This window comes from Homarus americanus, unplaced genomic scaffold, assembly GCF_018991925.1.
Source record: "Homarus americanus isolate GMGI-L3 unplaced genomic scaffold, GMGI_Hamer_2.0 scaffold57980, whole genome shotgun sequence".
Taxonomy (NCBI): Eukaryota; Metazoa; Arthropoda; class Malacostraca; order Decapoda; family Nephropidae; genus Homarus; species Homarus americanus.
In genome coordinates this window covers 3,307,478-3,332,001 of record NW_024716703.1, presented here as the reverse complement: position 1 = coordinate 3,332,001, position 24,524 = coordinate 3,307,478, and the positions used below count along the sequence as shown (strand labels likewise).

The 24,524-nt window shown below is 42.8% G+C and overlaps 1 protein-coding gene across 2 annotated transcripts in view; it reads right to left on the bottom strand.

Moving 5' to 3' along the window:
- LOC121858241 (protein O-mannosyl-transferase TMTC2-like) overlaps positions 1 to 24,524 on the bottom strand; it is a 53,403-nt gene that overhangs the window by 7,077 nt on the left and 21,802 nt on the right. For both annotated transcript variants that reach the window (XM_042354540.1, XM_042354541.1), the window contains exons 4-8: positions 18,264 to 18,378; positions 17,946 to 18,031; positions 16,830 to 17,074; positions 10,376 to 10,516; positions 7,212 to 7,293 (exon numbers count right to left, since the gene is read on the bottom strand). In XM_042354540.1, the coding sequence (XP_042210474.1) occupies positions 7,212 to 7,293; positions 10,376 to 10,516; positions 16,830 to 17,074; positions 17,946 to 18,031; positions 18,264 to 18,378 (669 nt within the window). The remainder of the gene's footprint in view (positions 1 to 7,211; positions 7,294 to 10,375; positions 10,517 to 16,829; positions 17,075 to 17,945; positions 18,032 to 18,263; positions 18,379 to 24,524) is intronic.

The window sequence follows — 24,524 nt, the reverse complement described above, 5'->3', positions numbered from 1 at the left end:
ATGAACCCTGGGCATAACCTGAGGGAGATAGTACCAGTTTTTCTACCCGTACAGGTGTGAATCCCTTGAGTGAGGAGTGACAGTACAAGGCTGACAAAGATCTCTTCCTCTACGTCTGTCTTATGATGGAGAACTGTAATTTATTTTCCTTCACACCTGTATCAAGAAAAGTGTGACTGTTTGTTCTTCACACTTGTACTACGAAAATCAGCTGTAATATACTGCCCTTCACATGTGTACAGAAATAAAAAAAAAACTTTCTAAGCGTATTTCCTTTTCAATATTTCTCTCTCCATTGTTCTGTCGATGAGTACTGTTAGCGAGCTGACTTCCCAGACCAGAGGGGAACTAAAAGAGATGCTCCTGTAGGCTGACTTTTGTATTTTCTTCTGTTTATTAGATAGAAACCTTATTCACAACATACATCTGATACAACCTAGCTTCGTTTATTGTCATATGTTGTCTATTGTCTTTTCAACGCTTGCGATCTTATATACAGTATATATATATATTTTTAATGTAATATTTTTATTAAGAAATTCATTGTTCTTGATTCATGTCATTGCCCCGAAGAAGAAATAATCATCTAGGTTTACTTATCCTTCTCACGGAACGTTTTATTATGAAGACTCGTAGTTGTTAGGTAATAAGCAACATCCTTACGAGATTTACAATAAAAAAAATCGTAATATTCGAATAACGAAGACAGAAACATCCTGGCGTATTAGTAAACAACAAAGAAAATTCAACTTCTCAAAACAATTACAGAAAGGTCTCAAGATTGACGAGAAGACGAGAAATAAATTGACATCGTGATACTTCTAGGACCCAGATCATGAACTCCCTTGTGTTTTTTTATCATAGTTCCCCCATGTGTTATTCAGGTCCTAAACGTTTTCTTTGTGTTGGTGTCCTCCTCGACAAAGGGACCCTTAGACCTCGAACTCGAATTTAAGTAGAAGATTGACATGGCCGCTGGTAGGCTAAATAACCGCAACATAAATGACACGTAAAGTCGAAACTCCCAGCCGTTTGCTCTCGTATTGCAACATTATGCCACGTAGGGTTGAGACAGACTGCCACTGACACGACTACGGTTGTTCACAATGATGTAAAAGACAGACTTGTGATTAGCCTGGGATTTGTATGATTGGAAACGGTTAATTGGACCTTTGAGCGGGTATATGGTTTCTTTGATCTCCAGAAAGGTATTGTTGTAGGTTTAGCCCTTACGTGATGCTAAACTGAGGGAAGTAATTGTTATGAGAGAGAGAGAGAGAGAGAGAGAGAGAGAGAGAGAGAGAGAGAGAGAGAGAGAGAGAGAGGAAGCAATTTCTATCACGTTAGACAAAAAAAACCCATACCACCAAGAGTGAGACAAAAAGACATACAAAGACGTAGACAGACATACAGGAAACACAAGAAACAAACAGACATAAACAAAACAAATTGTGACTGAAAGGATTACTATCTGTCTCAGCGTTGAAGTCATCATAGGCAATAGCAGCAGCACCACCACCACTACTACCACAACCACCACCACCACCACCACTACCACCACAACCACCACTACTAGTACCTCCGACACTAAAACCACCACGATACTAAGGTGGTGGCTTTATAAACATTACCACTACTCACTGTTCAACATATTCAATAATTTTATTTGTAATTAAGGACAAATCGATGTTAAATTGCTATTGAGTATTACTGGAACTAGGAATTGAATTTAACAAGACTCGGTTGTTGGTTTGTGTAGCTCAGAGATTGACGAACGAAATAATTTATATCCGGATTATTTTTTATACTGAATATTTTACAAGATAATTCACGATAAACATATAGTGTTCTCGTAACTGAAAGGTTAAGCTTGAAGGCTAAAATCGTAGAAAATAATTTGTTACGAATTTATAATAATCTGAGAATATCGAGGAAGCAGGAAAAAATACTAAAAACAAGTAAACTTAAAAAAAAAGTGAAGATCTCAATATTGTACAGAATGAAATATTTAAAACACTTAAAAAATATCTAGATATTTTTGTATCGTATTTACAATGTTGATATTTGTCGCTACAGAGAGACACCACATGTTCCTTTGTATAAAAATTCCCTGAGTTTGAAAGACAATCTCCTATCAAATACCCATTGATATACAGATCAATTAAACTAGCACAACATTGAAAATAGAAAATAAACATAATAGATATATACAAAATAGTCGATATAAATTTGGTTTCTGCTATTGGCTAGTATAATGAACGAGTCAACTACGAACGAGTGACGACAGGAGGACATAAAATTCGTATAAAAATTCCTTCATTGACGGCAAATAGGAGACAGTGTCCTTAAGCTGTCCACTTTTGTCATTGGTCAATATCCTCTCTGTGGCCGACTACTTCTTACACATATTTATGAAGGTCTTGTTGAGGTTTTATCTAATGATATAAAATTAGTGTTTATAATGTCGTGGTTGTCTGGTGGGGTGGTTGTTGTTTGGTGGGATAGTGGTTGTTGTTTGGTGGGGTGGTGGATATTGTTTGGTGGGTGGTGGTTGTTGTTGGTGGTTGTTGTTTGGTAGGATGGTGGTTGTTGTTTGGTGGGGTGGTGGTTGTCGTTTGGTGGGGTTGTGGTTGTTGTTTGGTGGGGTGGTGGATGTTGTTTGGTGGGTGGTGGTTGTTGTTGGTGGTTGTTGTTTGGTAGGATGGTGGTTGTGATTTGGTGGAGTGGTGGTTGTTGTTGGTGGGGTAGTGGTTGTTGTTTGGTGGGGTGGTGGTTGTTGTTTGGGGGTGGTGGTTGTTGTTGGTGGGGTGGTGGTGGTTGTTTGGTAGGATGGTGGTTGTTGTTTGGTGGGGTGGTGGTGGTTGTTTGATGTGGTGGTGGTTGTGATTTGGTGGAGTGGTGGTTGTTGTTTGATGTGGTGGTGGTTGTGATTTGGTGGAGTGGTGGTTGTTGTTTAGTGGGGTGGTGGTTGTTGTTTGGTGGAGTGGTGGTTGTTGTTTAGTGGGGTGGTGGTTGTTTGTGGTTCTTTGGTGGGATGGTGGTGGTGGTTGTGCTTTGGTGAGGTGGTTATGTATACACACTTATGTATATATGTTCTGAACAGTACAGGCCACCAAAGAACATCACACTCCACTAAAAACCCGTTGACCTTGACGGGTAGCGACTCGCTCCACAAAAACAAACTCTCTACTACAACCAGATGAAGAAGGAACAACAATAACATTAATAACAATAACAATAACAATAATGGCTGAGGAACCAGTTCTTTACATAGTTCCCAACGTCTCGACGAGTGGGAAACTTATGCTCTCTCTTCCCGCTTTATTATCATCCAGGCTGACAATATTGATCAAGATGATAGATCAGATGTTCTCGTAGGTGTTGGGGGACGGGCATTATCATTACTTTTAGGGATTAGAGGAGATAACTGTCTTAGAAGAGGTGTGAATGTGTTGATGGTGACAGTGGGCGAGTTGTGCTTCACGAGAGGTGCTGCCATCTGTTGAACAAGTTGTAGAGGTAGAGTGGGCGGGTCCTCTCTGAGCCCTCCTCTTCCTCCCACCTCTCCATCTGAGCTACTTCTTAAAACTGTTTCTTTTTCGTTCTAATTTCATTTTGATTGACTTTTTTATTTCTGTATAAACATAGTAATATATTCTGGCACGTTATTGTCTTGGGGTAATATTGTAATACGGGTGATATTCGTAGTAGGATAATGTGTATGATTGTTCAACGAAATATTGTTAAGAACGATCGAAGAAAAACGGAGATAGCTATCATGTCACCTCATTGTTATTAAAGAAATAATATTAATTTAGTTTTTACAGTTCATGTTTTTAAAGGTATCTGCCAGCGATATTTTGACCATTATTTCTTATTTAGTGAGACGAGAATTGCGTATCTTCGTCCCGTTGGGAGAAAGATAGTGCTATGTTACGTCGTCTCGTTGACTTTATTATTACTGACGTCTACAAGTAATCAAAACACGACAGTCTTAGTTAGACCTCTGACGCAGCGAGACGAGTCTGATGGGAAGATTCACTGAGCCGAATCACTGTGAATCGAATCGTGTTTTACTTAACGGTTGAATGAATCCACAAATTTTAATTAAGCTCATGCGGTGAATTATTGAAATCTGTGTTGAATTTATTTTTCGAACCTTGCCCTACTCGTTTGTTGAATCATCGAATCACTGGAGTTCATTAGTTGATAGCGTTTTTGCTTGATGGCTGAATCACCCAATTATATCTGAACAAATTAATTTGTACTATTAAAGTTAACGTTTAAGAATGGAATCATTTTACACGAGGGATGATTCGGTAGTGAGGCGAATCATTAAAGTCTTTGAGTCGAATCGTTTTCTACTTGGTGATTGAATCACCGAATCATGGTTGAGGTTAATATAGCCAGAGCTGCACTAACTTGAAGGGTCATTAGTCGTACCGAATCGTCTGACAAATCTTGAATCACCGTGAGTTCGAATCATGAAAATATTTTTTAATTATTTTGTTGAGTCGTATCACAGCCGAAATAACTGTTGGATATGGAATAAGAGAGAGAGAGAGAGAGAGAGAGAGAGAGTCTGCCAGCTAGTGAACCAGTCAGCTAGTAAGTCAACTAGTCAGTCAGTCAACTAGTAACATAGTTAGCTTGTAAGAAAATCACCCAACCAGCCCCTTAAGAAGTCAGGGAGGGAAGCTGACAGACACACAGTCACACAGCATGATGGTAGAAGCTGCTTAAAACCAAGTAATACAACAGGTTTATGCTGACGGTGCTACTTACAGGTAAAATGTTGCTTTTATTGAGTGCGAACTACGTGACCGGGATATAAGACTCAGGTGTTGTGTTGACTGGGGCAATCACGCTTTTAATTGCCTGGCAATTAACCAAGGACGATGTTTTTGTTAGGTTAATGAGTACAGTATACACATGGTTTACTCGTATATAATTTACGTATGGTATTGGCATCGTACAGTAAACCTGAATTAGCAGTACAAGGGGGAGAGTTTTTAATCGGAATTAGTCTAGTTGAGTGTTGGATGGTGTGGCATTAGTGGTGGTGGGTGTTGTCCTACCCGGAATTATTGGTTGAGAGTGATGGATCGCAGGGCAGGATTGGTGCTGGTCGTCGTCTAGCGGTGGAGGTGGTGGTGCGGGACCTCATGCATATTCAGAGAGCGGAGGAGCGAGTCAACCTCCTTCTTATCAGTGGTCTAATTATTAAGGACACACTCAAGACACACACTGCATGATTTAGCGCCGCCACCAGCACCACTACCACCACCGGCAGCACACACATCCACCTGGCCCACAGACGCGACATCCTTAACTCTTCCTGGGGGGTTTTGACCCTTACTTAAGACTTCTGTGGGGGTGATTTAGCGGTACGGATCATCGTCCCCTACCCACCCCATCCTCCCCTACCCACCCTCTCCTCCCCCTACCTTCCCCTACCCCCCCCCCAGAGCTCCGGGTCGACTACTGGGGAACCTCTCGTGACGGGTAAGGTCGACGCTCAGGTATCGGAGACTCGCTGACACTTCTACTTGATGACAGTGGCTCTAATTATTGAAGATTTCGAGGCAACACAGTGCTATCCATCTTCCTGACGGTAGGGTCGATGGTCTCAATGGACGAGGAAGGAGGACCCGACCTTATGTTCGTGGGGTCGGTAATGTCCCTGTTGTTCTAGGGTGGGTCTCTGAGGCCGTGGGTGTCTCCCAACCATTATATTGAGATCATCAAATTAACTCTGCCAGTCCCAGGAGTGTGGCTTAAATAAGGTGGTGGTAATAGTGGTGGTAGTGGTGGTGGTGGTAGAGATGGTGGTGATGATGGTGGTGGTGGTGGTGGTGTTGAAAGTGACGGTAGTAGTAGTGATGGTGGTGGTAGTGGTAGTATGGATGGATAGTGGTTGGGGGAGTTGGTGGTTAAAGTGATGGTAAAAACATGAGTAAATGGGGTAATGTTTCTGAAATGAATGGTGGTAATGGTGGTCGCAGTAATAATGATGATGGTGATAGTTATGATGGTGGTGATGATGATGATGATGATGGTAATGATGGTTTTACAGTTTGTAGTGATGGTGACGTAATGTAGCTCGCAAGAGGTGTGTGTGTGTGTATGTGTGTGTGTCCGGTTAGGAGTTAGACAAATATAGAACAGGATCCAGGTTTATGTGTATATTATAATACATGGTGCTGGCCGAATGACTAGACAATGTAATACTCGTGTACATATACATTAGACAAGGCCACGCACATATACACACCTAAATGATATTACCAAGCATATATTTCATCTATTCACGAACGGCCAGATAAAGAGGTATACTCATGCAAACATACAGACATACAGACAGACTGAAACACAAAGAAATAGGTTTGTTTATTTCTTATACTTGGAGGTGATACACGCGACCCCACAGTGAAGGTAAAAGTCTAGTTTAGTGGACAATCCCACCAGTGTTTGTGAGATCATGTCCGTTTGTTTGTCCTTGTGTCATTCTCTCTGTCTCCTTCGCCTCTCACACAGACACAGACACACAGACAGAGAAACAGAAGTCAGTGTTGAGGCAGGTGTGTTGGCCCCAGAGAGCTGTGGAAGGTGTCCTCAGCTCGAGTCGATTTTGATTGCAAATGAGGAGAGTCGCGAAGACCTGTCAGGTGATAGCATCGTTGCCGCCGCCACCCTATTCCTCCTTCTCCACTTCTTCCTCCTCCAGGTATCGTTACCATCGACAACCTCCTCCTCCTCCTCCTACTCCTTCGGGTTATTTTTACCGCCGCGATCCACCGCCGTCTCCTTCATTTCCTCTCCCCCCCCCGCTTACTTTTCCTCTTTTTTTCTCCTCCTTCTTCTCTTTATCATTCTCCTCCTCCTCCTCCTCCTCCTTCTCCGGGTAAAAAAAATCCCTCAGGTGAAAACTTGGAATTACAAAATTTAAGGAATGGGAATTGGAATGTACTACTTTTAAGGGTGGGGACATGACAGGGTAGCTCGATTTTAGGAACGTGAAGATTATGTGAAGATCCTGAAGTGTTGAAGGACGAGGCATTTAATTTACGAAGACAAGATTTACAATTCGAAAAAAAAAATTCCTCTTCAAGCAAAAAAACCAAACAGATTTTTATAGGAATTGATAACTAGAACGCACACACACACACACACACACACACACACACACACACACACACAGGGGTACTCACCAAAATGCTGATGGACGGTCGAGTCGTTGGGTGCCAGAGATTTCGCTCGCTGGAACCACTCCTCAGCCTCACCCAGGCGGTGCTGTAGAAGGGGAGAGAAGAAGGGTGTTACTGGGGAGGTACTGGAGGAGCTTAACTGGGGTGTACTGGGGAGAGAGATAGAAGTTCGAGGGGTAAGAAGTTACTGGGGGAGGGTGGGGAGGATAAGAGGAGGAGATTACTGGGGAGGGGGAGAAGGGGAGGTTGGTGGGGGAAGCATTTGTTATGGTAGTCAAGAGATTACAGTAAAACACAGAACAGACTCTCTCAAAATATAAGAATAAATGATAAAAAATAATGCATAAAATTCATATATAACCTATGTATAACCTATGTATAGCCTATGTATATGTATATATCTGTAGGTAAACACAACTAAATCACAAAAAAATATTGAGTGTTGTCATTTGTTTATAACTTAGAGGGAAGAAATACTGTTGGGTTAATAATAGTTTAGTTTCCCTTAAAATTACAGTTCAATGAAAGAAAACGATCCTGTCATGAAAGAAAATTGAATTAGTTTGATGATTTTGACCCACGAGAAGATTAGGTTAGGTTAGATTAGGTCAATGTTAAGTTAGGTTGTGTTAGGTCAGGTTGGGTTACATAAGGTTAGGTCAGGTTTCTGGTGTAAAGTCTCAACAGTAGCGTGTAAGCTGGTCTCGTGGTGTGGGGTTACGACAAGTTCCTCGAGTGTGACGCTTCATAAAACGAGTCTTTGAAGGCAATGTTCACCTGTCGACACGGCGGAAAGAATTTCTTAATTTACTCCTTCAAGCAAGTGTCATTTACCATCCCAGTCTTGTACCTTCAGTGGGAGCTCGTGGCGTGGCTTCAAAACATCTAAACTTTTCTTGAATATCTAATACTTGTCTCCTATATTAGGACACCAGGAACTCCTTAATCCTTCCGAATGTGTCCTGTTAAAAGATCCTTCGTCCTAATATTTCATTCCCTGGCTGGAGCTCCTGTCCGCTCATCCTTATATTAAACCAACTTAAGGATTTTCTCAAAACATTATTGTGTTTTAGGATACTCTACTGTACATGCATGTGATAGATCCCCATTTTAGGATATCCGAAGGATCTCCTCAGCACCTTCATCCTCGTCTCGTTGGGGGTCCTGCGTCAATATACTTAATGTTTATGTTACGACACCCGAAGGACTCCATTAAAAAATTCAAGATTCATTTGGTCGAATATCCTACTCGATATTGGACTTGATCCCTATGTAGGAACACCCGAAAGGTTCCTTCCTTGGGCCGTGTGTAAGAACTCGCCCGGGTAATATGATCAACAGCAGCAAGGGCGGCAGCGTCAGCAGAGGCGGTGGAGGGCTTGGGACCCGTGTCTCCAGGCCTGGGATAAAGATCTACAAGAAACAGCAATTTAAAGCTCTGGTTCACGACAGTCCGAGTGTCGTGTGGCGCCAGACGGATCAATTATGAAACTATTTGTTATTACCAGGCTTCGTGGCTGCTACCTGAGGGCTGCTACCTGAGGGCTATTACCTGAGGGCTGCTAACTGAGTTCTGTTACCTGAGATTGTGAATGAGTGAGTGATGGAGAGTGTGAGTGAGTGAGTGAGTGAGGAGAAAGAGAGAGAGAGTGAATGTGTGAGAGTGAAAGTGAGTGAATGAGTGAGTGAGAGAGTGAATAAGTGCGTGAATTTGTGTGAGTGAGTGAGTGAGTGAGTGAATGACCTGGACATATGACCTACTAATCACCTTAAATGATGGTTGTACTCTCGTGCATAAGAGGTCAACGCCATTGGGTTAGAATGATTCGTACTCAGGAGGATATAAGTCATCGTACTCACTAAACTACATTATCATACTCAACCGGTTACGTCAGTTTGCGTCATTGTACTCAACCGGTTATTTTATTCCACATCATGAATTACGTCATCATACTCAAGCGATTGCGTCAGTTTGCGTCATTGTACTCAACCGATTATTTTTATTCGACTTTATGGATTACGATTACGTCATTGTACTCAGCGATTACTTTAGTTTGCGTCACTGTACTCAAACGGTAATATGTGTACACTGAAAAAAAATAACGTAGATAACTCAAAGTAGTGTTAAGTATATGCAAATTTGTGTATGTTTTTATACGCTATGAACTCTTTCGGTTTTAATGAGTGGATGTAACGTGGATGATTGTGTGGGGGAAAAAAGGAAAAATATGGCAATACTATGATGTTGCCATATTGGAATATTTGGGTTAATTATTTCCCAACGTTTGTGTATAAGTGATGAACCTCCTGTATAAACTAAGAAATAAACAATAATAAATAAATAAATAAATAATTAAATAAATAAATCAAACAAAAATAAATATATAAAAAATAAATAAATAAAACTAAAATTGTAAATGAATAAAAAAAATAAAAAATAAATAAAAAATGAAAAAAACTAATTAGAAAAAATCCGTTCCTCAACATTTCCTTGATTCATTAATTTTCTTTCTACCGGATAGACAGAGAGACAGACAGACAGACGGAAAGATACCAACGCCCTGGCTGGGATTCTATCAAAACGAGTTTTCTCAGAGCAAGAAAAAATAAGATCACATCAAATAAGTCCGTGGTGGAGTATGTTGGTGGTGGAGTATGTTGGTGGTGGAGTATGTCGGTGGTGGAGTATGTTGGTGGTGGAGTATGTTGGTGGTGGAGTATGTTGGTGGTGGAGTATGTTGGTGGTGGAGTATGTTGGTGGTGGAGTATGTTGGTGGTGGAGTATGTTGGTGGTGGAGTATGCTGATGGTGGAGTATGTCGGTGGTGGAGTATGTTGGTGGTGGAGTATGTTGGTGGTGGAGTATGTTGGTGGTGGAGTATGTTGGTGGTGGAGTATGTTGGTGGTGGAGTATGTTGGTGGTGGAGTATGTTGGTGGTGGAGTATGCTGATGGTGGAGTATGTCGGTGGTGGAGTATGTTGGTGGTGGAGTATGTTGGTGGTGGAGTATGTTGGTGGTGGAGTATGTTGGTGGTGGAGTATGTTGATGGTGGAGTATGTTGGTGGTGGAGTATGCTGATGGAGAATATGATGAATATATGTGTGTGCGTGTGTGTGTGTACTCCCTCCCCTCCTTCCTCTTATGATAAACTAACACATTTTACTCACCATCTTAGCCAGGAGTTTCCCGTAGGTGAGGTGGGCGGGGACGTGGTCAGACTTCACCCTCAGAGCCTCCAGATACCATCGTTCAGCCTCCTCGAACTTTTCCAACTTGAAGAACGCCTCTCCCAGCATATTATACAGACTCTGGTCAAGGAATAATAATAATAATTCTCATTAGTTAGGAAAATAATACCATAATTTGGTTTCCTCTTGAAAACAAATTTCCTCTACCACAGTCTGACTCTAAATTTGAATTCTGGATTTTAGATTTTAATTCTAATTCTGAATTCAAATGTCATGAGTGAATTCATCATCTCTCTGCCAACTAGATCTGTCAGGGTGATTTACACAATTGATTATTAAATTTATCATCACTGGGGAAAAAAATACCCAATATTTACTGAATAATCTACCATTAACTTACACATTCACTGATACTTAAAAAATAAAATAAAAATACTACAGAATTTAAAAAAAAAACTTTTATCTACAAAAAGTAAAACAAAAATCAATTCAGTCAAGATTTAAGTCAATGAAGAATTAAGTCAATGGAGATTTAAAAGTTCGTCTAATGGTTTTGGGAATCATTTAACCATCCTCTGGCAAATTGGTACGAGTCATCCTCATGCTCATTATCCAGGCGTTGAATATGTTGAGTAATCATCATGTTGTGAGGTATACCGACAGAATTTAGTTATGTTGTGAATTATACCGACAGAATTTAGTTATGTTGGGAGTTGTGCCGACAGAATTTAGTTATGTTGTGAGGTATACCGACAGAATTTAGTTATGTTGTGAGGTATATCGACAGAATTTAGTTATGTTGTGAGGTATATCGACAGAATTTAGTTATGTTGTGAGGTATACCGACAGAATTTAGTTATGTTGTGAGGTATATCGACAGAATTTAGTTATGTTGTGAGGTATACCGACAGAATTAGTATATAATATTTTAACCCTAATTGTTTCTCCTGTGGTAAAGTAATCAGAGGTGGAACATAAAGGGAAGAAGAAGAAGAAGAAAAAGAAGAAAGTGGCAGGTGTGTCAGATCGACTAGCTGAGTTTCAGAGTGAATGGAGTCAGTTGGCCCATATCGTGTCAATAAATAAAAGCAAACAAAACAAAACTAAACAAAACGAATAAGTAATTAGAATCTCTCTCTCTCTCTCTCTCTCTCTCTCTCTCTCTCTTGGGGTGAGGAACGAGTCAAGGAGGAACGCCCCTAGAGCCAATCACTGTTATATCAAGATCCAACCAGGGGGGGGTTATATGTAGGGGGGGGAAAGAGTGACCAAACACACAGGGAATGGAGACGAAGCGACGGAATTAGTTTGTTTACCAGCTGAAGATACGAAGCATATTTTTAAACGTTATTGTAGTGATTTTCATTCTTTTCGTTTCTCTTAATTCTACTCTACCAAATAGGAAGAAGGAGAGAGAGAGAAGGAGAGATAACAGGTATAGAAATAGGCATCGGGGCGTTAAATATGTAGATAATTACGTCTCGTTATCTATAGGTCAAGATATCATAGTAATTAAGAACTGTTATGCTATCTCAGATCACGATTAATGAATGTTTACTGACAGCCGGAAATGCAGAATAGCCGGTCATACCAGTTTGATAGTGAGGGAGAGGGAGGGAGAGAGGGAGTGAGGGAGGGAGGGAGGGAAGGAGAGAGGGAAGTAGAGATAACCATTCTTCCCTATACGTCGTCTAGAAGGTTCTACAGAGATATATAGTGACGTGTTATCTCTGCATATATGTCCGATACGACGTAGATATAACATTGTTCCTTGCTATATCATCCATCTATCCATCTATCCACCACCCACCTTCCTAACACACACACACACATCCCAAAGTAAACAACCCCTCCTCCTTCCCTCTCCCTCTATTCCATCTATCCTCCCTCCCATCTATCCTCCAACCCTCCTATCTATCCTCCATCCATCCCTCTATCCCTCCATCCTTAAATCTCTCACTCACCGGCATTCTTTACCACACAATGAGTCCAGCCAGTAGTTAGGATGGACACCAAACCTCGACCAATGAGCGAGCCCGGTGATATGATAATGAGTGATTAAGCACTTGTTTAAGTGATGAGACAAGCAACCATCTGATTGTGGTCAATTTATTCTTTTAATCAAATGTTCGCTTCGTTAAGGCGATATTTTGGTACAAGGTTTAGTTCAGGATTTTTTTTCTTTTCTATTTTTTTTAATCTCGGTGAAAATATTAGTTTTTTCTTTTGTTTTTATTAAGATTATTTAGTTTTTGATAAGTTTATTTTATTTATTTTTATTTTTTTCATTGATTTTTTATTTTTCAGTTTATGAATTTTTTTTTCCTGAATGAATGTCTGGTCGTGAAGGATGAATGAACATCCTTCCTTCAGCTCCACTTAAGTGAAAGAATTAAAACATCTACAGAACACCATTACTTAAACACTTATCAGGTATAATCACTTAACTTGTTCTGCCATTTAATGTAAGTAAGTTAAGTGAGTAGGTTATATATACTGAGTGAAGTGGTTATCCGGTTAAAAGTACAAGATTCGGATAACCTGAAACTTGATGTTAATAATTGTGGTTATTATATCACCGGATAATAAAATAAATATCCGGAGTATATATATAATCATTTTAGAGAGAAAGGATTTGTTCGATACTAATAAGTCGGTTGACAGTAAAAGTTCCGGATAACTGGGGGACTCCTCATGCTAATAATCCGGTTCAGGGAGATGATGGAGATAGGTCATGAATAATAGAGGAGGGAAGAGGCGACACTCTCCTATCTGATAACTACGAAGAATAAGTCCGGATACCTGGTGAACTATGATCAGTTACCGGATGAATAATCTCGGGATAATGATGAGGACACCTGAATACGATTGAATTATTTACGGATATCATGTTTATGGGCACCAATAACTCGCGTTCGGATACGGGTGGAGTATATTCGGATTCCTAAGGTATATAAGTTCGGATAACGGGTAACCAGATAAACTATGAATAGTATTAGACTAATGCTGACCACCCAAGCTCACTCGTGGGCGGATACCGTTAATTTCTGAGACGATACAAGTGGAGTTTAGTCGGATAAGGATGAAAATATTCGGATAAAGGTGGAAAGTTTTCGGATGGAGGTAAATATGGTCAATTAATTATGGATAAGGCTGGATAAGGTCTAGTAACAAAACAACGATAACCATATGAAACAATTGCTGGTGAGAATTATCCGTAGTCCGGTAAAGGATGATGTTCGGATATGTATAAAAACATGACCTGGATTAAGGCTAGTTAAGGGACTATGTTGAGTTACAGAGGAGTCTTGTTGGCCGGATATCAGTGAATACTATGTTAATGTGGTTGAGTGACGGATGAGTGCTCAGGTGGGTGAGTGACGGGTGAGTGTCTAGGTGGGTGAGTGCCCAGATGAGTGAATGACGGGTGAGTGTCCGAGAGTGTAAGTGACGGATGAGTGTCCGGGCGTGTTGGTGATGGTGGTGGTGACGTTTGCTCCACCATTGGCGAGGTTGCTGGCCAGCTCAGAGACCCGCTATTATTTCCATTCTGGACAGACACGACAGTCCTATACACCCTCCCCAGCTCATGCTAAATTCACTCATTGATTTGTAAGTCCCAGGTGTCAATTTTGCTTGTCTTGGGGCGCGGGATAAGGTGTTATGAATTAATCATATGTAATCATCAACAATGTTAGCTAGTAGGGAGGAGAGACGTAAGCCCGAGACAGGTAGAAGAGGGTGAGTTTGGGTCTTGTGTGTGGGTGGAGGATGGGCGTGGGGGGCGTGTGGTGGCGCGGGTGTGGGTTGCGTGCGTGAGGAGCCGCCGCGACGTGTCACTTGATGGCGTGGACTGGGACCAAGCCAGGCTATCATTAAGCACTGTCACCAGACGAAGATAAGAGCAGCCAGCCCAGCCCACACTCACAAGGTCATATGTGTGTGCGTCCCCTCCTCTCCTCTCTCTCCTCCCTCCCCTTACCCTCTTCCTCCTCCTCCTCCTCTTCCTCCTTCGACCTCCCATCCCCCGGCCCTCCCCCCACTAACCACCTAGTCCCCTCCTTGCGCTGTGCTGGCGTGAGAGTGGTGGGGATGAGACAGAGGATAGGGGGAGTGGAGGATAGGGAGGAGGGGGGGGGAGAGGGATTTTTGTTGTTGCTGATATCCCGCTGTCGTGAAGACCACCTCCCACCCTCCTCTAGAGTGACGCGTTCCTCTGATCTTTCTCTCTCTCTCTGTCTTTACTCCTGTATCCACCCAACACACCCACCCACACACCCACATTACCTTGTTCCAATCCCTCACACACACACTCTCCACACTCATCTGCAAGAGTTGTGTTTTGATACCAGCATGTTGCTTCTTTCACCTACACCACATCCACCCCACCCTCCTCCACCCAATCCACCCTCCTCCACCCAATCCACCCTCCTCCACCCTCCTCCACCCACCCTACAATGTCAAAGCAAATCTTAAGACCCCAAATACAAGAGAAAAACTCATTACTGACCCCACACAGGAAGCCAGAGATGCAGGAAATAGATCTGTGTGTGTACATCCTGTTCTGAGGGTGGCGAGAGAGAGACGATTACCTTCAATTGTTTGGCTCATGAGGGAAGGAGGATCCAAGCATATTCAGTATGCCTTCAGAACATAAATTAGATCAACTATAGGTGGATTCAACACTCCTTTAAATAACAAACAATAAGATACAACTCTCTTCAGTAAACCCGGATCTATTCTTAATTAGGGTTCAATTCTCTTGGATATAAGATTCAGTTCTATTTATAAGTTAAGATTCAATCCTCTTTTATATAGGATTAGTATTTATTATTAAAGGACTGAATCCTCTTTGTGAGATCTACCTTAACCCAGCACCTCACTTGTCTTCCAGGAATTATTACTTATGCCACCTTCAGTTTCTCATTAATAATTCCCTCCCTTCTCTGTGTTTAATTCTTCTCTTTCTCTCTCTCCCCGTTTCTATCTCTTTCTCATGTCTCTCCCAACACCTGGAAGAGAACGGGAGACACGAACCTAATATAGACTAATTACGGGGGACTACGATAGGTAACAAATCATTAAGTAGGGCCCAGGTGTACACTCCCCTGATAAACACTCGACACACCTCCATATCTTGACTAATGTGCCACAGATCAACGCCAGTCAGGAAAATTGAAGAAAGTCAGAAATCATTTACGAGTGATGAGAAATGGTGATAGGAGGAGGAGGAGGAGGAGGAGGAGTCAAGGTTTAGCTAACTGTGGGTGGGTTAAGGAGGAGGTACTGGGGTGAGGAGGAGGAGGAGGTTAGGTTAAGTTAGGGGAAAACATTGTATTTCTTGAATAACTCGCAGTATAAAAATTAATTTGTAAAAAAAAAGACTAAATCAAATCCTCAGAATATTTTTTTATATACAAGCGGGAAGTTTATCGGATACTACGAGGAGGAATAAACAAATAAACAAAACACAATCAACACATCAGCATTCTTGACGACTTTTACCTAAGATGGTCTGACTGATAACACACACACACACACACACACACACACACACACACACACACACACACACACACACACACACACACACACACCTCTCTCACACATTCAGACATACAGACATACAGACGCAGAGAGAGAAAATATCAATATGCCGGCTGGACACATCAGATAGAACCACATTACAATAAAGCTGCCATCAGTGGAGGACCTTTGAAGACCAGAGAAGCCTGTTACAAGTCCTACTGTGTGCTGGTCTCTTCTTCTTCCTCCTCCTCCTCCTCCTCCTCCTCCTACAGTCCTGATTTCACATCCTAACCTTCCTCCTCGACTCCTTATTGGCTACCTGGGTGGTGATATAGCCTCTCAGGTGAGTAGTTAGGATGTTGGGTGTAAAAGAATTTGATTTTTATGAGTGTTTGTTTTGGTTGGCTTAGTGTGAGAGAGAGAGAGAGAGAGAGAGAGAGAGAGAGAGAGAGAGAGAGATTATGTTACTAAACAATAAACAAACTTCTCCACCTTGCTGCTATAGTGATAACCATGACAACAAGGGGGAATACTGCATACTGATCTAAATTACTCTGCTGTTTACCTGTTACCTGATGTATAGGTACTGTCATCAACACACATGTACAGTAGATATCCCAACACTGATATCTCCACTCTTCCTACTGACGTCTATGTACACACAGTAACACTTACATTATAATAAACAACAAACCACTCCTCCATATAATGACTTTCGGATAAGGAAGCAGCGTTCTCACTGACCTGGCAAGTTTTGGTAGTTCGGATAATCAGAGTATTATGGATAGTCTGGGATAATCAAAACACTAATGAATAATCAGAGCTAATCAAGGACCTGAGGAGGAGGAGGAGGAGGAAGAGGAGGACTAGAGGAAGTGGAGGAAAAACAGGAGGTGCCACTGACCTGAGGCTGGTAATGTGGGGGCATTCTCTCGACAGCTTCCTGGTACACGTCGATTGCTCTCCCGAAGTGGCCATCGTCAGCGTAGAGTCTCCCCAGGTTGAAGAGTGCTGAGATCTTAGTGGACTCGTGGGTTCGTGGATCCTTTAGTCCTGATCCGTCCAGCTGTGAGCAGTGGCGGTACACCTCAGCTGCCTCCACCCGCTGCCCCATCAGGCCCAGCACCAGCCCCATGTTCAGGTGTGCCACTGTAGGAAAACACAGTCTAGTTTTACCAGTGTACCCGAGAACCACACAGTCAAGTTATACTAGTGTACCAGAGAACCACACAGTCTAGTTATATCAGTGTACCCGAGAACCACACAGTCTAGTTATATCAGTGTCCCCGAGAACCACACAGTCTAGTTATATCAGTGTACCAGAGAACCACACAGTCTAGTTATATCAGTGTCCCCGAGAACAGTGTACCCGAGAACCACACAGTCTAGTTATATCAGTGTCCCCGAGAACCACACAGTCTAGTTATACCAGTGTAGTTATATCCCGAGAACCACACAGTCTAGTTATATCAGTGTACCTCTAGTTAGAACCACACAGTCTAGTTATACTAGTGTACCCGAGAACCACACAGTCTAGTTATGTCAGTGTACCCGGGAACCACACAGTCTAGTTATATCAGTGTACCCGAGAACCACACAGTCTAGTTATATCAGTGTACCAGAGAACCACACAGTCTAGTTATATCAGTGTACCAGAGAACCACACAGTCTAGTTATATCAGTGTACCAGAGAACCACACAGTCTAGTTATACCAGTGTACCCGAGAACCACACAGTCTAGTTATATCAGTGTACCTAAGAACCACACAGTCTAGTTATATCAGTGTACCAGAGAACCACACAATGTTATTTTCCTAATATAAGAGAGAGAGAGAGAGAGATACAATAAGAACGAAGTGAGAGATAAATAAGGCCATGTGAGAGAAAATTAAACCCAAGTGAGAGAAAATTAAACCCAAGTGAGAGAAAACTAAACCCAAGAGAGAAAAAATTAAACCCAAGTGAGAGAAAACTTAAACCCAAGTGAGAGAAAACATAAAACAAGGGAGGAATCACTTACTAGCCATACGAGGTCGGAACTGTATTGCGAGTTTATATTCCTGTAACGCCTCTTCATATCGCTTCTGCTCTTGAAATAGTATACCTCTGTAGGAGAGAGAGATATATGGGAATGTTAGTATGCGCTGAGGAGGTGGGTATATCACGCTTAATATAGGATATACTTTATGTGTTTGTGTGTGTGTGTGTGTGTGTGTGTGTGTGTGTGTGTGTGTGTGTGTGTGTGTGTGTGTCCATATAAATATATACATCAGCTGTATTTACACTTACACACTAATTACAATCGTTAACACGCACACAAATAATAATTAATACTCACAAGTTATAATGCACGTCCGCCATGTTCGAGCGGTAAGACAAAGCTTTTTTATAAGCCCATTCAGCTTTCTCTTTCCTGCCCTGGGAGCTGAGTATGTTGGCCAGGTTACCGTATGCTGTGAGGGAGAGAGAGAGAGAGGGTGAGTATTATTGATGGGAGAGAGAGAGAGAGAGAGAGAGAGAGAGAGAGAGAGAGAGAGAGAGAGAAAAAAAAACACTCATAATTTACATTTAAAAAAAAATGTATCTCAAAGCTAAACTCCGTCACACATAAGTCAGTCAAGTCACCAGTATAAGAAATATATATGTGAAATAATTCCTAAATTTTTTTTTAGTAGGATGAACAAAGCATTTAACTACACTCATGATTCTTTTCGTAAATAAAACACAACAACATTCTTATTTCTTAACAAACAAATCATATTGAACGATAACAAACAATTAAATAAACAACTCGATGATATTCTCAAAACCATAACAAACTTGGTAAAGCTAAGACTGTCACCGTTAACTGTGTGCATTATCCCCAGTAACCTCTTCAGGACAAACAAATCATCCATATCATGACTAAATCAGCTCATGGTGTAGCGTCATCACGAGATCATCTGGTTCGTGACGTCATCGCCGAATCAGCTGGGAGCATGACGTCATCACGGGATCAAGCTGGTTCGTGACGTCATCGCCGAATCAGCTGGGAGCATGACGTCATCACGGGATCAAGCTGGTTCGTGACGTCATCGCCGAATCAGCTGGGAGTATGACGTCACAACGAGATATGCTCACTAACTCGATCAAATTACCAACACGAGACCATGAATAACTAAGACATAAGAACAGATAGACTTAACACACCTAGTTATAGACCCCACAGAAGGAGGTCAAAGGTCATTCCCCCCAAAATACACCATATGGGTTATTTTTGACCATTTAGAGCCTTAAATAAACCACAACACTAGTAAACAAAGCTGAGAGAGAGAGAGAGAGAGAGAGACCAACCCTCCTCTTTGGCGTACACCTGGTCACCCCGCCCTCCATAATCAAGGTTCAGGTAGACGCTCCTAACGCACGTAATCTGGGAAACCCTTTCTGTTGACCTTAAAATATCTCCTCTTCTTCCTCAAACAAAATAGCAATAATAACCTGTGACGGGGAAAACTTGTTTCCTCTGTCTGTCTGTCTGTCTTCTGTCTTTTTTGTCTGTCTATTGTTTTGTGTTTATATATATTTACCTGTCAACCTAATCCCTATTTTTTCTAGCTATATTCCCTTATCTTACCTTATCCTCTGACCCTCACACTCCCTCACCTTACCTCACTCCTGACCATTGCACTCCCTCACCTCACCCTGACCCTCACACTGACCTCACACCACCTTATGGAACCTCCACACCTCCACCATTGCACTCTCACCTTGACCTCACACTCCCTGACCATTGCACTCCCTCACCTCACTGACCTCACACCTCACCCACTCCTCTGACCACTTGCACCTCTCACCTCACCCTGACCTCACACCACCTCACCCCTGACCTCACACCACCTCACCTCCCCTTGACCCTCACCTCTCACCTCCTCACCCCTGACCCTCACACTCCTCACCTCACACCTTACCTCACCCTGACACTCACCACCCTGACCCCACCACCTCACCCTCACCCTGACCCCTCACTCACCCCCTCACACCCTCACCACCTCACCCTGACCTCACACTCCCTCACCTTACCTCACTCCTGACACACTCCCCACCTCACCCTCACACCCCCCTACCTCACCCCTGACCCTCACACTCCCTCACCTCCACCTTACCTCAACCCACACCTCACCTGACCCTCACCTCACCTGGCACCTCACCTGACCCCACCTCACACCCTCACCTCACACCCCTGACCTCCCTCACCTCCACCTCCTCACCCCCACCCTCACCTCACCTCACCCTGACCCCACACTCCCCACCTCCCACCTCACCCACCTGACCTCCCTCACCTCCTCACCTCATCACACCACCTTACCTCACCCTCCCCACACTCCTCACCTCACCTCACCCTGACCCACACTCCTCACACCCTCACTCCTCACCCTTACCTCACCCTGACCCTCACACTCCCTCACCTCACCTCACCCCCTGACCTCACACCTCACCTCACCCTGACCTCACACTCCTCACCTCACCCTGACTCACCCTGACCTCACACTCCCACTCCACCTTGACCTCACTCCTGACCATTGCACTCCTCACCTCACCCCTGACCACACTCACCTCACCTCACCTCACCCCTGACCTCACACTCCCTCACCTCACCTCACCCCTGACCCTCACACTCCCTCACCTTACCTCACTCCTGACCATTGCACTCCCTCACCTCACCCTGACCCTCACACTCCCTCCTCCACACCCCAGCCACTACTGTTTACATGCTGGTCGACGCTTCCATTATATGCACCTCAAGACCCCGAAAGATCGTACACTAAATTTTTCTCACCTTAAGACAGACTGATGCGAGAACATCACTTATTGTCTTGCTTAAGTTAAATTACAAAGATGATTCATTATATGGTGTTAATACTTTTATATATATATATATATATGTGTGTGTGTGTGTGTGTGTGTGTGTGTGTGTGTGTGTGTGTGTGTGTGTGTATAGAAAAAATTATGATAGTGTTAATGGACCTAGGTTCTAATAAATCCGTCTTACGTTAAATTTTGAACGGCTGAACTAAATTAATTGCAAAAAAATCGAATTTGTTTAGAAGAAATGTATACATATCTACCTATACAGCCGTACTAGGGATACAATACTGACATGACACTGATTTCTTTAGACCCATACACATAAAGGTCCACCAAAACAGTGCCTCGTCAACTCTCAATATGACCCTCTCAAGAATTCTAAACCTGGTAGCCACTTGTCCCGAGGCGCCTGTAGCAGTTATATGACACAAGAAAGAACCACTGACGGAGGAGGACCCGAGTTGTATCATGTTGTTTTGTGTTGATCTGACGACAAAATTCTAGATATCTTCAACGTCGTTATATTCTTCTTCACACTTACGGGAGAATCTTAATGCAAATTTCGACTCTAATTTCACAAACTATAAACCGTATATTAAGTCAGATCGACACCTTCTTACATTTCGAAATATGAGAAAAAGGAAATTTAACTTACGAACTTAATATGACTCTTTGGGTTATGAGAATGCTGAATAACATTTCCCCGTGTCAGGCGTGGGGGCGGCGTGAGGCTGTGGGCTGGCTCTGTCCCTTGGCCGCCCTCTGAGTTAAAAGTCGTAATTACTGGTGCAACAGAGAGCCATATAAATGCTAATGGCCTCTGACTCCTCCTCGCCCAAGACCCTCACCGTGGAGTGGGATCCAACACCATGGTACAGGAGGATCTAACACCATGGTACAGGAGGATCTAACATCATGGTACAGGAGTATCTAACACCATGGTACAGGAGGATCTAACATCATGGTACAGGAGTATCTAACACCATGGTACAGGAGGATCTAACACCATGGTACAGGAGGATCTAACACCATGGTACAGGAGGATCCAACACCATGGTACAGGAGGATCTAACACCATGGTACAGGAGAATCTAACACCATGGTACAGGAGGATCTAGCACCACGGTACAGGAGGATCTAACACCATGGTGCAGGAGAATCTAACACCAGGTACAGGAGGATCTAACACCATGGTACAGGAGAGGTTAGGTTAGGTTAGTTTGAGAATAAAATATAGATCTATACACATATACAGTATACATTTAACAGCTATATGAATGAAAATACTGATAATTCGTTTTTGTCTTACGGTTTACACATGACGATACGTAGTCATGTATACAGCATAATGACACTTAAAAAACACTACAGGTCAAAGCCTTCACTGAGAGTCCAGACGGAGATGATTAAACCCCACTATTCCAAGAGCCGTTTGGGCCGGTGTAGCGTTCTCAGAGGGCCCCCATACTCAGAAGGTCCCCATATTCAGAGGGCCCCTATATTCAGAGGGACCCCATACTCAGAGGAACTTCGTATTCAGAGAGCCCCTACTCAGAGGGCCCTAATACTCAGAGGGCCCCCATACTCAGAGGGCCCCCATATTCAGAGGGACCCCATACTCAGAGGAACTTCGTATTCAGAGAGCCCCTACTCAGAGGGCCCTAATACTCAGAGGGCCCCCATACTCAGAGGGCCCCACACTCAGAGGGCCCCAATACTCAGAGGGCCCCCATACTCAGAGGGTCCACATACTCAAAGGGCCCTTGTATATAATGCGCATGAGCAAAAATTAGGGGAATCCTCGTAACATTGCTAAGGTGATCTAAAAATACACCCATTCTTACACTTCAGGAATTCAACCTATATTAACAAGAGATTTAGCTATCGGTGTATTTTAACGAGATAATATCCAATGTATTTTTTTATTTACTTACTGTATTAATATTACTTTAAAAGTCTAATATAAAAAAAAGGTGACAAGTGAGTTCCTCGGTGATATGTCTTTGCAAAACACAAGTGAAGTGAAAGATGATAGAGGAATACAAAACAGGAGGAAGTTGACAACCTAATTTAGACTTTTACACCTACGTATTACAAACAAAGAGTCCGCTGACAATGGCCGCCTCTTGAGAACGCGGGAGCTGCAGAACCCGGACAAAAATAGCACACACAGACACACAAAAACAAGAGAGTAATAAAAATGAGAAGCACTAAGTCGGGACGTGTCTTGTGGTGGTCTACGATATTAGGTGTGTGATGACAGGTGAGCTGGGTGGTGAAAATGAGCTCCCAACCACCACCACCCACCCTTACGCATACACCTGTTATGTGCGTTATCTGGCTAGTAGTGTCAGCCTGCTAGTAGTGTTACCCTCCTAGTAGTGTCACCTTGCTAGTGGCGTCACAGGCGCACAAGTAATCTAAGATGATCAAGCAATTGTCTGCAACACATAAGCAGTTAACTATCAGCTGCTGCAAGAGACAACAAGAACGTAACCCACACAAACAGCGCTGTCGTAGTTGAAGTCACAATAAGGTCGTTGGCCCAACATAAATGACCATAGAAGCGGCGGTTAGTTGTGGGTGATAACTAGGTAGTTAGACAAAGACGAACGAGCGGCCGGTAGTTAGGCCAATGAGTGAGTGTTCAGAGCACGCAAGGGGCCCCGGCGGTAATTATTTCTTTGCATGATTACCAAGCGCTGAAGGTGTCTTTACCAGCTACAAGCACCACCCCTCTGTGTGTGTGTGTGTGTGTGTGTGTGTGTGTGTGTGTGTGTGTGTGTGTGTGTGTGTCTCTCTCTCTCTCTCTCTCTCTACATTTAAGTCAATATCGCCATCAACAGCAACTACAACAACACAACCAACAACAAAAACAACAACAACAATAACAACAATAACAACAACAACAACAACAACAACAACAAAACAGCAGCAACAATAACAATAACAACAAACGAAAACAAATGAAACAACTCCAACAAGAACAAGAATAAACACAACAACGACATTCCTCTCTGTCATTTGAACGTAAACTAAAACGTTCTTTATTGACGTGATAAGATAGAACGTTTTCTTTCGCAACGTTTATAACTCAAGTGTTAATTTTATGACTTAGAGAACGTAAACTTGTGAGTATATGTGTGAGTGTAAGTATATATATGAAGGGTATACATGCTTGTGTGTGTGTGTGTGTGTGTTTGTGTGTGTGTGTGTGTGTGTGTGTGTGTGTGTGTGTAGGTGAGTATACTTGTATAGAGTTGTTCAATACGTTCTTCAGGTGTGTGTTATTGATGATCAGTATTCCAAGCCTACACACACATACACACACACACACACACACACACACACACACACACACACACACACACACACACACATACACACACACACACACACGCCTTGATGAATGAGGGACCTAAGTATAAATCTCTCTCTCTCTCTCTCTCTCTCTCTCTCTCTCTCTCTCTCTGTCCTCTGCGTGACTCCACAACCTCGTTATTCAAATCAGCGTCTCAGAGCCGCTTGTTCCCTGAATTTCAATAGTTTACAAACGTATAATTTCGACCAGTTGGCCCGGTCTGGCGCGCAAGTGGTAGTTAGCTTGGCCTGGCCCGACCACACCACCAGCCGACCAGACCCTTCTCTCTCACACTTCGCTAGCCACACCACCGATCAGACCTATTTCTATCTCTCTTAATTTCGTTAGCCACACCAGCGACCAGACCCTCCTCTTTCACATTTTGGTAAGTCA